This window comes from Bos grunniens, chromosome 21, assembly GCF_055505025.1.
Source record: "Bos grunniens cultivar Pamir isolate PY7600 chromosome 21, Bosgru_T2T1.0, whole genome shotgun sequence".
In the NCBI taxonomy this organism is placed as follows: Eukaryota; Metazoa; Chordata; class Mammalia; order Artiodactyla; family Bovidae; genus Bos; species Bos grunniens.
In genome coordinates, this window is record NC_141185.1 from 3,371,533 (window position 1) to 3,388,295 (window position 16,763).

At 58.0% G+C, this 16,763-nt stretch overlaps 1 protein-coding gene across 4 annotated transcripts; it reads left to right on the top strand.

Annotated features, from left to right (window-relative positions):
- The first annotated feature begins 9,282 nt into the window (after positions 1 to 9,282).
- On the top strand, positions 9,283 to 12,486 carry ANKRD9 (ankyrin repeat domain 9). Of its 4 annotated transcripts, XM_086362854.1 has the most exons (4): positions 9,283 to 9,567; positions 10,575 to 10,649; positions 11,387 to 11,417; positions 11,554 to 12,486. In XM_086362854.1, exon 4 carries the CDS (start codon positions 11,593 to 11,595, stop codon positions 12,391 to 12,393), a length of 801 nt encoding a protein of 266 aa, XP_086218980.1. In that variant the 5' UTR covers positions 9,283 to 9,567; positions 10,575 to 10,649; positions 11,387 to 11,417; positions 11,554 to 11,592; the 3' UTR covers positions 12,394 to 12,486. The 4 variants fall into 4 exon arrangements, with proteins under 4 accessions (XP_086218980.1, XP_086218979.1, XP_086218978.1 ...); XM_086362853.1 differs by having other exon boundaries at positions 10,575 to 10,763; positions 11,387 to 12,486; XM_086362852.1 differs by having other exon boundaries at positions 11,387 to 12,486.
- Positions 12,487 to 16,763: the final 4,277 nt, after the last annotated feature.

A 16,763-nucleotide genomic window follows, 5' to 3' on the forward strand; every position in this document is an offset into this window, starting at 1 on the left:
CTCCTTTAGCCAGGCGACACCTGAAGTGAGTCCCTTCAGACTTCTGGGGCCTGAAGGCCAAGGTTCTCCTGTAATGTGAAGGGGTACAGCCTTGAGGACTGAGATGGTTGGATGGCATCACTGACTCAGTGGACATGAGTCTGAGCAAACTCTGGGAGATGGTGAAGGACAGGGAAGCCTGGCATGCTGCAGTCCATGGGGTCACAAAGAGTCAGACTCCACTGAGCGACTGAACAACTGGCCTTGAGGCAGAGCGGGGGTTTTCCACGCAGGTAGGCGGCACCTTTGAGCAGGAAAGGCTCCCAGCAGAAGGGCTGAGTTGACTTGTTTTGACAGGGTGCCCTTGGGCCGAAGGAGGCTGAGGCTGAAGCTGCAGCCTGGAGGGTCCGGGGCAGCCTGGCCCTGGAGGGGGGACGGAGTGGCGAGGAGCGGGGCAGGGTGTTTGCACGCAGTCCTGGGGGTGATGTGACGGGTGCTGGTCTTCATCTCAGGTGGCCTCATCCTGGAAGCCTCTCCTGCCCGCTCACCTCTGGTCCTCAAGAGCAGGCTCCAGGGGCTTGTCAGTTGAATTACCCAGTTAAGCTGCTCAGAAGGGCTGGCTGACCATCCAAGTCCCCTGGCCAGGGATGAAGGGGCTCCCCACCACCCCCATCTGCATCTGAGGCCCCCGCCATCCTCTGAGTGGCACAGATTTCTAGCAGAACTTACGTCAGCTTTCACCAAGGCTTGGGAATTCACGAAAGCAGAGCCTTTCCTTCCCAGACTGGAATGAGGCCTCTCTGCTCCAACCCTGTGGGCAGAGTCCTGTCTCTTCTCTGAGCTCGGTTCCCTACCTGGAGAGCGGGCTGACAATGCAACCTTCCTCACCGGGCAGATCCACGAGGCAGCATTTCGCCCACAGGACCTGCCTCTTTAAAAACTTGCCTTAATTACACAAATAATATTTGAATATGAGAATGACTCAAACCACAGAGAAGGTGCAGGGAATCAAGAGTCCCTTCCTCCTCCTCCCTGACTTTCTCTCCAGGAGGCCCTTCAACCCACACATCATTGTGTGGCTTCCAGTATTTTTCAAACATCACGAGGGACTTCCCAGGGGGTCCAGTGGCTAAGACTCTGTGGTCCCAGTGCCAGGGACATTTGATCTCTGGTCAGGGAATGAAGATCCCGCTTGCCACAGAGTGTGACCAAAAACCAAAACATATATGTGCTTTTTCTTTTAACATTTTTATGCTGAAATGTTGAAAATTAATCCTAAGAGCTCAGTTATTGAGGGCAGCTCTGTGCCCAGCACGGCGGAGTCCTGCAAGAATGCCGTAACTTCTCAAGGACAGCTCTCTGATCCCCACTGACAGATGGGGAGACTCAGGTTCTTTACTGGAGGCTGTGGCTGCTTGATATTAATACTTGGGTTGAGCATGAGTCACAGGGCAGCTGTAGATTTCCGCCCTGAACTGGAGCCAGGCAGGAATCTCCCTGGCGGTCCAGTGGTTAGGACTCTGCCCGTCCACTGTAGGGGAGACAGGTTGAATCCCTGATCAGGGAACTAGATCCTGTAAGCTGAGAAGAGAAAAAAAAAATTTAAACAAGGACCTGTTGAGAGTGTTGTTGTTCAGTTGTGTCCGATTCTTTAGGACCCCATGGACTGCAGCACATCAGGCTTCCCTGTCCTTCACCATCTCCCGGAGCTTACTCAAACTCATGTCCGTTGATCGGTGATGCCATCCAACCATCTCATCCTCTGTCGTCTCCTCCTCCTGTCTTCAGTCTTTCCCAGCATGAGGGTCTTTTCCAATGAGCTGGCTCTTCACATCAGGTGGCCAAAGAATTAGAACTTCAGCTTCCGTCCTTCCAATGAGTATTCAGGACTGATTTCCTTTAGGAGGGACTGGTTGGATCTCCTTGTGGTCCAAGAGACTCTCAAGAGTCTTCTCCAACACCACAGTTCAAAAGCATCAATTCTTTGGCGCCCAGCTTTCTTTATAGTCCAACTCTCACATCCACACATGACTAATGGAAAAACCATAGCTTTGACTATATGGACCTTTGTCAGCAAAGTGATGGCTCTGCTTTTTAATACAAGGGGGACACTATTACAACTGCGCTGAGATGACAGGGACTGTCCTGAGCAAATACCCTTGACTCAGGGCTTTTTCAAGTGACAAAGCCCTTTCTCCAATTGGCCTAATCCTAAAACTAGATGACTTAAATATTAAATAAAATACTAAATAAGAGAGTTATACTTTAATATAAATATTAGATAAAATATGTATGTAATTAAATAGTAAATTAAAAAATAAAAATTCAGCTGGCTCACTTAATGAGAGAGCCAGAGTCCTCAGGCATGGCTGTCTCCAGGGATTCCCCCACGGACCCAGAGATGCTATCAAGAGTGTCTCCCAGCGGGTGGGGGTGTGGTGGGGGTGAGGGGGATGTGCCCTAGGCTGCAGGCCTGCACGAGGTCCTCTCTGAGAGCCAGCAGGGCCCCGGGGGTGGGGGAGGATGCACGCCTCCCAGCTGGGAAAAGGCATCGTGATCATTTTGTGCTCCCCTTCGGATGGCCACCTAGGACGTTTCCAGTTTTTATTATTAAAAACACAGCAGTATCATATTTTCGTAATTTAAAAAAATACAGAGAAAAAACCCCACAGCAGTGATTGTCTATTTGGTGGCTGACCCGCGTCGTCTCCCAAGGCAGACCTCACTTTACTGCACTTCACTCCCAGTGCCTCACAGATGCTACGCTTTGCTCAGACGGGAGGCTGGCGGCCATCCTCCGAGAGCAAGTCTACTGGCGCCATTTTCCCACTGCATTTCCTGCCTTCGTGTCTCTGTATCACATTCTGGTAATTCTCACAATATTTCCAACTTTCTCATTCATATTTTTCTGATTTCTGTCATCAGTTATGTTCCCACTACATCTCACTGAAGCCAAGATAATACTTGGCATTTTTATCAATGAAGTATTTTTTTAATGAGTTGATTTATTTGTTTGATGGTATCAGGTCTTAATTGCAGCACAAGGGATCCTCAGCTGCGCCAAGCAAACTCTTGGTTGCAGCATGCAGGATCTAGTTCTCCCACCAGGGATCGAACCCAGCCCCCTACTTTGGGAGCAGCCACTAGACCAGGGAAGCCCCACAATAAAGTAGTTTTTAATTAAGGTATGTACCTTGCTTTTTTTAAAGAGATGGGGATACCACACCACCTTATTTGCCTCCTGAGAAATCTGTATGCAGGTCAAGAAGCAGTAGGTCCAACCAGACATGGAACAATGGACTGGTTCCAAATCAGGAAAGGAGTACTTACTTGGTCAAGGCTGTACATTGTCACTCTGCTTACTTAACTTTTATGCAGAGTACATCATGAGAAATGCCAGGCTGGCTGAAGCACAAGCCGGAGAAATATCAATAACCTCAGATTTGCAGATGACACCACCCTTATGGCAAAAAGCAAAGAGGAACTAAATAGCCTCTTGATGAAAGTGAAAGAGGAGAGTGAAAAAGCTGGCTTAAAGCTCAATGTTCAGAAAACAAAGATCATGGCATCTGGTTCCATCACTTCATGGGAAATAGATGGGGAAACTGGAAACAGCATCAGACTTTATTTTTGGGGGCTCCAAAATCACTGCAGATGGTGATTGCAGCCATGAAATTAAGGATGCTTGCTCCTTGGAAGTAAACCTATGACCAACCTAGATAGCATATTGAAAAGCAGAGACATTCTTTTACAGACAAAGGTCCATCTAGTCAAAGCTATGGTTTTTCCAATGCTCATGTATGGATGTGAGAGTTGGACTATAAAGAAAGCTGAGCACCAAAGAACTGAGACTTTTGAACTGTGGTATTGGAGAAGACTCTTGAGAGTCCCTTGGACTGCAAGGAGATCCAACCAGTCAATCCTAAAGGAAATCAGTCCTGAATATTCATTTGAAGGACTGATGCTGAAGCTGAAACTCAAATACTTTGGCTACCTGATGCGAAGAGCTGACTCATTGGAAAAGGCCCCGATGCTGGGAAAGACTGAAGGAGGGAGGAGAAGGGGATGACAGAGAATGAGATGGCTGAATGGCATCACTGACTCGATGGACATGAGTTTGAGCAAGCTCCGGGAGTTGGTGATGGACAGGGAAGCTTGGCATGCCACAGTCCATGGGGATCGCAAAGAGTCAGACACGAGACATATTACTATTGCACACTTAGTAAACTTTGGTGTAGTGTGAATGTAATGTTCACATGCTTGGGGAAGCCAAAATATTTTTGTGTCTCCTTTTATTGTGATACGTGCTTTATCATGGTATCCGGAACAGAGCTTGCAGTATCTCTGAGGTCTGCCTATAAAATAAACTTGAATTCTCTCCTAAAACTGTAAAGAATTAAGCAAGTGAACAAACACCATAGCAGTGAGCATCGTACATGGAACCTGGCACTTGGGCCAGTATTTATCCGGAATAAGATACCCACAAAAGGTGCCACTGGACCCAACAGCACGCGTGTTTTCCCCGCCGGTGGGCCTACCCAGGGGCCTGCCCGCCCCCGTGTGAGTGAGGGCCTGACTCCTGACCTTGTCGGTGCAGGCTGTTACCCGTCTCCTTGGGTTTTCCGTTATTGGGTTTTGCCATTAGGAGAATTGTTAGAGCTGAGTATCAGGCGTTTACTGGCCAACCTGTGAATTGCCTATTCATACCCCTCCCCCATGGTCCTGGGTTAGTCCTTCTAATTGGCTGCAGGAGCTCCTTATTCATTCTGAATACAGACCGTTGGAGGCCAGGAGGGCTTTGACCCGGTCCAGCCCAGTGGTGGAAGTGCAGGGCCCAGGTGAGGTGGGGGTGAGAGGGATGTTCCCAGCCTCTTACCTGATCCTGGCCACTTCCCATACTGGCCATGGCCAAGCCTGCCCCTTGGAACACCTTCCTTTTGAAATACAAAACTCTAGCTGACTCATTTCACAGGGAAGTGACTGGCGCTTGGACAGGTGCAGTTACACACAGCTGGTGAGCAGTGACTAGTGCCCAGCTCATTTGGCACCAGCCTCCCCCAGGAAGCTCTCTGCCCCCGAATCCCTGTGCAGTGTGCGCCCTGAACTGCGCTCCCAGGCCCAGGCCACCTGCCACGTGCCCTCTGCTCTGACGCCACGGGCCAGGCTTGCTGGCAACAGCTGGGACTCAGGTCAGGGAGGGTCTCCGTGAGGTCAGTGAACTCCTCTCAGGTCCCACCCTGCACCCCTTGTCATTCTCAGCAGATGACCTTGGACACAGAAGTCATCACAGCAGACCTCTGACTCACCTGTCCCCCTGCTCTCATTGGCACCATGCCCAACCCTATGCTGCCCAGGAAGAAGGGTCCATGCTGGAGGCTGGGGGCTCCTTTCCTCGCCTGGTGGCCGTCCCTGAGGGCCGGAAGGTCCTGGCTCCACAGGTCTTTCCTGCATCAGTGTTTTGGCCCATCAGTGTCCTGCTCACATGCAGCACACTGCACACGGACACGTGCACACACGTGTGTACACAGCGCAGCCAGCTATGACCTAGTGCACACGTCTGCATGTGCAGCACTTATGTATTCAGTGTTCACGCTTTCATTCTTTTTTGGCCCAACCCTGAGACTTGCGGGATCCTGGTTCCCCTACTAGGGATGGGAACTTGGCCCACTGAGTGAAAAAGCCGAGTCCAAATCACTGGACCGCCCAGGGAACCCCCATCTCTTGCATTCTTTAGCCCTGCTCACCTCCTGCCCCTTTTCCTCTGCTCCTACACATCTTTCCCAGCCCTTCCCCCACTCCCCTCTCCACAGGCTTCTCCGGCCGCCCATGACCTTCTGGAGAGGGCACCATGACCTCCGTGTAGCCAAATCCTCCCGACCCTCTGGTGGCACTTGCCCCAGGTGGCTGCTCCCTCCTCCATAGGGCGCCTGTGCCCTCCAACCCCCGATGGCCTCTCCCAGCTCCTGGCTCCGCCTGCCTCCTCTCCCTACCCTGTGCGCTAGATGTCAAGCCTGGCCTCCCAAACTTCCCTCCCGTGTCAGGCTTCCAGTACCTTTTCTCTGTCACCGGCCAGGGCTTCTCCCTCCACTTCCTGTTGCCATAGACACCCCCAGAGTGGCTGACAGGCATCTTTGGGGGCGCCCTGCTCCTCCCCACCCTTCCACGTGCTCAGCCTGACTGGGAGGCATTCTGGACTGCACTCTCCCTCTTGGAACCTACCCAGCTGACCCGAGCGCACACAGAATTCATCGTTTCTGCTTCTCCCCTGTGAGCTCCCTGCCGCTCACCCCAGCCACCCCTTCTCAGGCTGGTCGGCTACTGGGGCTTCCACCCTCTGCCCCTGGGGTTGGCTCCCTGCAGCCAGAGGGGCCTGAGAAAAGCCTCCTAGCCCCTGCAGGGCCCCTGCTCAGAGCCCTTGCTCCCCCAGTCCTCGCACTGACCCTTGGGTCCCTCTGGACCTGGGCGCACGCGGACACCTGCCCATGGGTGAGACAAGCTCTCCCAGCAGAGAGGGGAGTGTGTCTCGGGTCAGGTCCGAGTGGGAGCATGACAGGATCAAAGGTCAAAGCCATATTTAGAAGGCCATCTGCCCACCCTCAGATCCCCCCTTAGTCTGTGAAAATTGAGCCCTATGTCCCGGCTTGTGCCCACTCTCCACCCCCAGCCCCTTCACTCCCCACCGAGCCCATCTGCCCTCCCGGGGAAACTCTGTTCACAGCCCCATCCACAGCCCCAGAGGGCAGGACACTGCTTCTCTGGGTGAGGGGGCACCTGCCCCCAGGGCCACCCTGGACGGCTCGAAGCCATCACAGCCCCACGGAGGCGCGGGGAGGGTGTTCACAGTAGCACCAGGGCTCCACACCCGTGTTGGGCACGGGCAGCTCTCGCCAGCAGAAGGTTCCTCCGCAGGGATGGTGTGGGACCCAGAGTAACATGTACCCCAGAGGGTGAGTCTGAAAGTGACCTGGGAGAGAAAGACAGCTTGTCGAGGCTGGGAGCTGACGGAGCCGACGAGAGGGTTCCAAGGCCCACCACCGCTGTGGGGAGCGCCAGCGCCAGGCTGGGCCGCCAGACGCGCACACCGGCCGTCAGACGTCCCCACAGGCTCGTTCCTAACCTGGCTCATGGGTTCCCAGGCATGGAAAAGTTATCAATACTATTATTTATGCCTGAAATAATCCACCCCCCTCCGCCTCCAGGTCCTCAGGACAAACCCCAGCTCCTTGTGCCGGCCTTCAAGGCCTGTGCTCCCCTCCCGCTGCCCTCTGCAGCCGCCCTCGGTCACGGCCCAGACCTTTGCCGCGGTTGTGTCCTGACCAGGATCACCCTTCCTCTGCCTCACCTGGTCTTTCTGGCTAAACTCATTTCTGAGGGCAGCTTTAAGTAGTGGGGCAACAGGGCCAGGTTTTATGTTGAGAGAGGCCTTCAAAAAGGCTCTTTCCCTTCGGGAAAGCCAGCAGCAAGCAGTGGGGAGGGCAAGTTGAAGCAGAGGGCCAAGAGGGCTGGGGGTGGAGAGACAGTTGCCCAGAGGCCAGCTGCAGAGCAGGCACCTACAGCTGAGGCCCCTTCACCCTCAGTCCACTGGCGGCCGTGCAGACGGTGTGAGGTCTCACCTCCAGCCCTTGAGGAGCAGCCTCGGCACATGGGAGCCATGTGGGTAGCGTCTTGAACCACAGCGAGTTCACTTGGGACGCCACCTCCCTAGGTTGTCTCCCAGGGCCTGGGGGCTATGAAAGGCCAAATGTCAACCCCAGAATTTCTATTTGCCTTGTCCCCCATCAGAAACATCAGCAACGGGACAGCTGAGAGAAGATGTAGGAGACTGAGGCCTAAAGAGGGGAGGACACAATGAAAGGTGAAGTGGGGCAGAGGTGGAGCCTGGACCCCCAGCCTTGGTCCATGACCATCTCTGTACATCTGGTGCTGATCATGGCTGTCCAGGTGGCGCCAGTGGTAAAGAATCCACCTGTCAATGCAGGACGTGCAAAAGACATGGGTTCGATCCCTGGGTTGGGAAGATCCCTTCGAGTAGGAAATGGCACCCCACTGCAGTGTTCTTGCCTGGAAAATTCAATGGACAGAAAAGAGCCTGGCAGGCTACAGTCCACGGGGCAGCAGAGAGTCGGACACGACTGAGCAGGCACGCACTATGGTGCTGATAATGGATCCCTCCCCCACCTGCCTCAAGGTATGGTAAGGCCTGCAGGGCCATGTTGCACTAAGGCAGGCAGCAGTTTGGGTAGCAGGATCTGGTGGCATCTTGGGCATGTGTGTGCTACTTGTAGAAAGCCCAGAAGGCCAGGACCCCTTCAATCATAAATGTCTGAAGAAAAGAAACACAAGTGTCCAGCTTCCCTTTTGTGTGTTCCTCACTTGAAGGACCGATGCTGAAGCTGAAGCTCCAATACTTTGGCCACCTGATGAGAAGAGCTGACTCATTAGAAAAGACCCTGACGCTGGGAAAGACTGAAGGCAGGAGAAGGGGACAACAGAGGATGAGATGGTTGGATGGCATCACCGACTTGATGGACTTGAGTTTGAACAAGTTCCAGGAGAAGGTGAAGGACAGGGAAGCCCCGAGTGTGGCAGTCCACAGGGTCACAAAGAGTCGGACAAGACTGAGCGACTGGACAACAACAATGTATGAAGGTCATCTCCCTGTGAGACCCGATTTCATGGTTGGTGAAATCAGGGGTCATAATTCCCACCGCCACTGGCTGTGGAAATGAAATCAAGTGTGTTTAGCACAGAGATTGGTGCAACTAGGCACAGGTAAGTGATTGTCTGCAGCCGGTTCACCATCTATTCCCTGGGAAAGTCAGCCTGGAGCAGGGGCTCCAGATGCCCGGACCTTCTTGGGCAGAACGCGGCCGGGGGCTCTTAAGAGGTCACAACCCCTTCCCCCTGCCCCCTCCACGTGCGGTCCCGGGGGTCATCCCCAAGGTCACAGAGGGTCAGTGCAAAGGGGACGTGGAAGACGTCTCTTGGGGTGCCGAGGACAGTCACGCTCGGCGGAGCCCGGGCTCCTGAGTGTGAGCGCAGACTCGTTGAGCGGAGGCACCGCAGGCCGAGGGGCCCTCCCGGGGCTGGTGGCCCGCCGCCCGGAGCCCGGAGCTCTTCTCCGCCGGCTACTCCGGTTTCCGGGAGCCCCGCCCCGCTCGCTCCCATCGCGGCCCCGCCCCCCGTGCGCCCGCAAGTTTCTCCCAACTTTTCCGCGGGTCCCCCCGGGCGCCCCGCCCGCCGGCCGGTGACGTAACAATGGTGCAGCGCGGTGGCCAATAGGCGGCGGCGGAGGCCGGCGGCGCGGACCAATGGCGGCGGCGGGCGGCCAGCGGTCCTGCCCGGCCGGGGCCGCACTGCGCCGCCCGCCGCCCGCCCGCCCGCCGCCGGCGCCGGCACCGCCGCCCAGCGATTCGGCAGCGGCGGCTCAGAGCGCGGCTGAGGCGGGCGCGGGCGGCGGCGGCAGCCTCTCGTCCGTCAGTCCGTCCTGGGAGCTTCGCCTGCGCACCGACCCGCGGGGAGACAGCGCGCGCTCCCGCCCGCAGCGGCGGCGGGGACGCCAGGCTCGCGGCCCCTCCAGCCCCCAAGGTGAGTCCCCCTTCCTCGGCCCGCTCGGCGTGCGGCTCCCGTCCCGGGCGCGACCCCCTGGCCGTCGCCCCCCCCATCCTCCCTGGACACACGCGCACGCAGGTGCAGCCCTCGCTGCGGCGGCCACCGGCCCGCAGATACTCTGGCCTCGCCCCCCCGCGACCCGGGGTCCCGCCGTGCGGCCGGTGGGGGCCGGGGCGGAGCTGGCGGGCGGCCCTGGGCGCGCGGCCTTGCCCTCGGTGGCCCAGCCCCCACCCCCCATTCACTGAGCCGCGACCGTGACTCGCTGCCCAGTGACGTGAGGCCGGCCCAACTTTACGTAACCCGCCCGGCGCCCAGTGTCCACACAGGGTACACCCGGGGCGCGGAGGCCCCGGCGTGCGGCGCCGCGTTTCAGTCACGGTGCCCCCTTAAAGGGCTCTGTGGCTCCAGCTCCGCCCCCCCCGCCCCCTGCCCCGTGCCCGTGTCTGTAACTTAGTTACCCGGTGTGTGTGGACTCAGCCTACCCGCTGACCCAGGGCCCTTGTGACCCAAGGGCTTACCCTTGACAAAATGCGGTGGAGAGCTGGGGCCAGGGGCTGGAAGTCAGGGCTCAGGTTGGTGCAGGGGGCTCTGGGGACAAGGTTAGGGCTCAAGCTGGGTTCCCGGTGGGTTGGCGGGTCCCCCGACTTCTGGAATGAGCCCGAAGTACGAGGTAGAGATCTTGGGTCCAGGCCTGGCTCTGCCGTGACTTGCCGGCTGACCTTGGACAAGTTTGTCCCTTGCTGGAAAGTGGGATGGCAAGCCCTGCTTTGTCCAGCCTCCGGGAAGACCAAGGGAGCCAGCAGACCTGGGGCGGGGTCTGCAGGCCCTGAAGAGTGTACACACGGGTCTCTGGGTTGATTTCATCCCCCTGCCTCCTCGCGGGAGCTGGGGGCGGGGACAGCGCGGAAACACCGTGTTTGGGTGGAAGGCTGGAGGCCCGCTCCCTGCTGTGGCTCCCAGCCTGCCTTCCCTCTTTCTTACAGATGAGGAAACTGAGGCTCAGAGGACAGTGATATACCCACCTGCACGGAACTTGGTCATTGCGGTGCACTAACCAGGTAGGTTAGTTAGAACTCCGGGAGTTGGTGATGGACAGGGAGGCCTGGCGTGCTGTGATTCATGGGGTCGCAAAGAGTCGGACACGACTGAGCGACTGAACTGAACTGAACCAGGTAGGTCTGAGTCTGGAGCTCTGCCCCTGGGCAGGGTCTCCTAGCTGCAGGCAGGGGTCAGATGACAGGGTCAAGGTTAGATGGAGTTGGGGAGAGGGAGTTTGGACTATAGAAAGGGTTTGGTTCAGCTTGAAATGTGAGATGCAGCTCTTCGGCCCCCCACCACGGCCTGGCTTTTTCCTTGATTGGGGTTGGATGCAGCTGCCGCAGGTGGGAGCAGGAACTCTTCCGGCGGGTCCCTGGCCTGGAGGGGGTGTGAGGTTTCAGTGTGGTCTTGGCGACGGTAGGTGGTGGGTTATGAGGGCAGAGGGAGGGGAAGGGGGTCCTTGGCCGAGGTACCAGAGAAGGAGACGAATCTCAGGGCGGGCCACTGGCTGCCGCTAGATCTGGGATGTGGGAAGCGGTTCAGGGCCTGGAAGAGAAGCGAGCTGTTGAGGAGTGACTGGGACAGCCCGTCGGAGTCTGGGGGTGGGGTGGGGGTGGCGGTGGCGGTGGCGGTGGGGGTGGGGGGGGGCCGGTACGAGACAGGCCCAGCCAGGTGGGGCGGCGTGGGGGGCTTCGACGGGAGACCCCCGTCTCCCGCCTGGATCCTCGACCCTCACTGGACTCTCCTCGGCTTGCAGGTGGTCGGCCCCCGAGGGCCCATGCCGTGAGGTGAGGACACCCAGCCAGCATGCCGTGGGACGCGCGACTGCCGGGGGGCGGCGCGGAAGGTGGGCCGGAGGGCACAGGGGCGGCGCGCTCTAGGGCACAGAAGCAGTGCCGCAAGTCGTCGTTCGCCTTCTACCAGGCCGTGCGCGACCTGCTGCCTGTCTGGCTGCTGGAGGACATGCGCGCCAGCGAGGCCTTCCACTGGGACGAGCGCGGCCGCGCCGCCGCCTACTCGCCGTCCGAGGCGCTGCTCTACGCGCTGGTGCACGACCACCAGGGGTACGCGCACTACCTGCTGGCCACCTTCCCGCGGCGCGCCCTTGCGCCTCCCAGCGCTGGCTTCCGCTGCTGCGCGGCGCCGGGGCCGCACGTGGCGCTGGCCGTGCGCTACAACCGCGTGGGCATCTTGCGCCGCATCCTGCGCACCGTGCGCGACTTCCCAGCCGAGGAGCGCGCGCGCCTGCTCGACCGGCGCGGCTGCAGCCGCGTGGAGGGTGGTGGCACGGCGCTGCACGTGGCCTGCGAGCTGGTGCGCCCCGAGTGCCTCTTCCTGCTGCTTGGCCACGGCGCCTCGCCAGGCTTGCGCGACGGCGGCGGCCTAACGCCGCTCGAGCTGCTGCTGCGCCAGCTGGGCCGTGACGCCGGGGCCGCCACCCCTGCGGCCTCCGGGGCTCCTGCGCCGCTGCCTGGGGAACCGCGCCAGCGCCGCCTGCTGCTGCTCGACCTGCTGGCGCTGTACACACCCGCGGATGCCGCCGGCCCGGCCCGCCGTGAGCTGCTGGGTGACCGGCCGCGCTGGCGGCGGCTGCTGGGCGAGGAGAAGTTCCAGTGGCTGGCGGGCCTCGCGCCGCCCTCGCTCTTCGCGCGCGCCATGCAGGTGCTGGTCACCGCCATCTCGCCCGGCCGCTTCCCCGAGGCCCTGGACGAGCTGCCGCTGCCGCCCTTCCTGCAGCCACTGGACCTCACGGGCAAGGGCTAGACCGCGGGGGCGCTCCGGGCCCTGGGCTTCTGGAGCATACAATTTTTAAGAGCGTTGTACCTGGCACTTTACATATATTGTTTCTGGACGGCAGAACCTCTGTTTTCGTCTGTCGGCGTGCTTCGGGGGGCCAGGCCAGGATGGGCAGGCGAGCCGTGAGCTGCGGGGCTTCCAGATGGGGTCGGGCTCAGCTTCCACCTCCCTGCGTGCGTGGAGCGGGGCTGCGAGGTCAGGCGACTCCCAAGAGCTGGGCCCTGTCCTCAGCTACTTGCTCAGACTCGAGGACCGGAGCCCTGCCTTGATTTAGAGCCTCCAGGAAGGTGTCCCAGAGGGAGAGACAGCTGAGCGGAGGAGGAGCTGGGCAGGTGCTGGGGGCCGAGGGAACCGCCGTGTGGTCACTGGCTGGAGGGCCTCTATCCCGTCAGCAAGAGAGGCCTTGCCAGCTGTCTTGTGGGCTTGGGCTGGGGCTCGGGTCTTGAGAGCTGAGGACGGAGGAGGGCCCGCGCGCCGGTTGTAGGGGGCAGGACCCAGGCTGCGCCTCCTGTTTCTCCCCAGCCTGCCCTGGCCACTGCCCCTCCTTGGGTATCGTGGAGCTCTTCCCACCCACACAGGCTGAGGCCTGGACTCGTCCTCTTGTCTGCTTTTTTCTCCTCTGGCAGTTGGTGTCGGGGCCTGCTTCTCACCTCTCTTTTCATGGATGCAGCTGCCTCGGGCTCCCAGCTTCAGCCTCCCCTCACCTGGTGTTAGATGTGCCTTCCTGCAGGCCTGCCTGCTCACCCTGGGCATGGGCTCCCAAGACCCAGGCCCCGGTGTTCGATGGCACCTGTGGGTGCTGGCAACACCCTGTGGGCAAGCTCTCCTGCCTCAGCCGGTAGAGCTGGTTTCTGCAGGAAGGGTTTGAAGATGGAGGCTTGTTGACAGATGTTATAATAACCCTTAAGGACCAAGGGAAAGCGGCATCCACGCCCGGAGGAACGTTGGGATCAGGGATGATGGCCAGGTTGTTGTGCCTGGGAGTTCTGCAGGGCGGTGAAATTCAACCCGTGCCGGCTGGGCTGGAGAGCCACGGTGTGCTGCCAGGAGTTGAGGGCTCAGGAGCTGCCCGATGAACCCTGACTGCTTGGCCAGGGGTGCCCACTGCCCTCCTTGCCCCTGGCATCCCTGAGGGGAGTCTGGCTGGGGGTGGAAGAGGCTTGGGAGGTGGTGGCAGTGCCAGGGTGATGGCTGTGGGAGGGGAGGGGTGGGAGCGCCCTGGTTCTGGTCTGTATCTGCCATATCTTCTCAGGGTGACTTTGGGCACATCCCTGCCTTGGGCCTCAGTGTCCCCAACTGCCCTCAGAGGGGTTTTGGAGCATTTCCAAGCTCCCTACCTAAAAGGATGTTCCTGGGAAGTGTAGGGTGGGCAGGAGCACAGCCCTGTGGGGTAGGGGACAGTGGGGGTCAGTTCTGCCCAGTGCTGACCCTAGATTCTTGGTGGGGGTGAGGGTGCCTCCTGTGTCCTGGCCCAGTTAAACAGACTTTCTGAACCTTGACACTTGGCGGGCAGTGGATACTAACAGCTCTTCTACCTTAAAATGTGGAGCATCAGGAGCCCTGGGGTATGAAGACCGGGAATGTGTTGTTGGTGAGGCACACTCCTTGGAGGAGATGGCGAATGCAGACCACGTGCCGTGGCTCCTGGGGGCTGGGCTCGGGAGGTTCTGGGGACTCGGGGCCCACTTGTGCCCTGGAGCTTCCGCCTGGAGAGAGCCCAGGCACCTGCAGGGCATGCAGACTTCCCCTCGCGTCTCCCTGCTCCCAGCTCTGGCCACTCTGGGCTGAGCCCTCCTGGCCCGAGGCCCAGGGCTAGGCCCTCACTCGCTTCCCTGCTAAACCTACAGCTGACCCGTTGGTGACAAACTCCTTTGAGCTCCCTGGGCTGAGGATGGGGTGATACAGGGTTGGGGGGCTCCCTGGTGGGGACCCCACAGAATCCATTGTCCAGTGAGCAGGAGGTGACCCTTGGGAGGCTCCTTGTGTACAGGGCAGGATCTGGGCAGGAGTTGCGGGCACCAGAGCCGGGGTGGGGGGTCTAGCCAGAGCCCAGCTTCGTAGCTTGGGGGGTGAAGGGCAGTGGGGGTGTCCTCGCCGTGGCTGGGCGGGACAGGGATCTGTGGGAAGGCCGAGGACACGCTGCGGAAGCAGAGTGGGGCCTGATTCCTGGCGCAGCTCCCACGGAGCCTGGGGTGCCTGGCTCAGGGCGCCCTGGTGTGAGTACAGAGAACCTGGAGCCCAGCGCAGGGCGGAGACCTCGGGGTTATCTGGCTGCTGCTGCTGGCCTGCACGAGGGTGGCTGGGCCTTGGTGCTTGTCTTATCACTACCCGGGGCCCTCCAGCTCCCGCAGGGGCCCCTCCCCAGCCCCATCACCACCGCCGCCCTGGCGATGAACCTGGTGGCCTGGAGGGGGCCAGAGGCAGCCGGGAGATGCGGCTCTCGGCTGTTGGCGGGTGGCCTTGGTGGCTTCTCACAGGCAATAGCTCTGCCTGGAGCAAGGCCCACGACTCGGGCAGAATTCTTCTGTTCACTTCCTTCATTCCACGGACCTTGTCTAAGGAAACCTGGCATCGGCCAGATTGCCTCCAGCATGCCCACCCCTGGGCTTGGTGAACTCCCAAACAGGAGAACTCTGGGGCCAGAATCTGGGCACCCCAGATGCCTGTCGGGGAGGTGCTATGACTTGTTCCTGGAGCCTGGAAGAGACACACGGCCCTGAACCGCGCCCCCCTTCGGGGGTGGTGACAAAACCCCGCGCCGGGGCCTTACTTCACCTCCTCGTGTGCTGACTTCTCCCATCACTACCTCGATTTCCCCACTGATTTCCTTTCCTCCCGATTTCAACCTTCAAATATTGTACTGAGAGTTTTCCCCAGTCCTGTGCAGAACAAGGATGCCTCCTGAAAGGCAAATGTGGAGGCGTGCTTAGGGAAGGCAGTGGAGAACCAGCTTCTGCTCCAGGAGACCGAGTGGATGAGGGGACCAGTTTTGTCCCACTCCGTTTTAAAATTGAGGCATGACTGACATGTAATAAATGCAGACTTCAGTTGTGTGGTTTGAGGAGTTAGCCCCCCATCAGTACATGTGTAACCATCCCAGTCAAGTCAGAGGTGAAGAGATTTCTATCTTCAGTGTTCTTTTTTGGCAGTGGCTTGTGAGTATCTTAGTTTCCCCCCAGGGATGGAACCTGTACCCTGGCAGTGGAAGCTTGGAGTCCTGCACCCCTAACCACTGGACTGCCAGGGGATTCCTGTATCTTCAGTGATTTTTTTAAAAAGAATTTCTGCTTATAGATGCAGGCTCATGGCAGAACACTCAGACTGTGCCGGGAAACTCAGGGCAGGATGGATCGGAGCCCTGCCTGCGCAGCTCCCAAGTAAAGGGGCCACCTGCCTGTGGGCCCCCCACCACCCAGGCGACCGCTGCGCGCATTTTGGTGTATTCTGGCTTTTTCTATGCACTCGTATACATATGCTAAAATTTTTTTCTATGCTTATTTCTTACGTATAGATTTGCCATCAGATCAAATTGAGTATTTAAAAACTTACTGTAGAATAAGCATTTCCATATGTTGTAAAACATTGTGTAAAACAGCCTCTGGTGTTTATTTTGTGATTATTTAATTCCACTAGTGTTGGTATGATAAGGAGTTGATGTTAGGACTGAGTCTTTAAAATGTAAATTTTATTTATTTTTGGAATAAATAATACATTTACATGGCTCAAATTCAAAAGATACAAAAAGGTACACGCTACAGGCGACAGCTGCGTGTGTCGTGTCTGCCCCTCTGTGTCCCTTGGAATTACTATGAAAGGTTTCAAACCCACCAGAAGTTAGGAGAGAGCAACGCAAACACGTGTGTTATCTTCCTCTCTGTGTACGAAGTCCTACAAAACCACGTTCTCCTTACCACGCCCAAGAGATTTAGCGATGATACAGTCAAACTGCCCGAGAGACTGCTTGGCACAGATTTCCTCCCGGGCACACGGTTTTAACAGCTGCATACTGTTTCACGAGAGGAATGTCCCCAAATGTCAGCTGCTGTTGGTCAGCTGTTTTTAGTGTTTTACACTATGGATACCCCCGCTGTACACCTGACTTGGGTTTGTTCTTGAGGACAGGTTTCTAGAAGTAGGGCTTTCAGGCTGTGAGGCTGTAAGGCTGCTGCCAGCTCCACGTGCACCCTGGGGGCTCTTAAGGCAGTGCCCTTTCGCCTCTGTCCACAGGTACGTCTCAGCTGTTCCTCTGACTTGCTGCAATTGTTTCCCCTTTTATGTTTTTTTTTTTTTTATGTATAAGATGTTATAATTTGAGGAAATCAATTGAGGAAATAATA

Bases quoted from the DNA above. Each gene is read 5' to 3' on its own strand.
- ANKRD9 (XM_086362853.1), top strand. From the start codon at position 11,437: ATGCCGTGGGACGCGCGACTGCCGGGGGGCGGCGCGGAAGGTGGGCCG.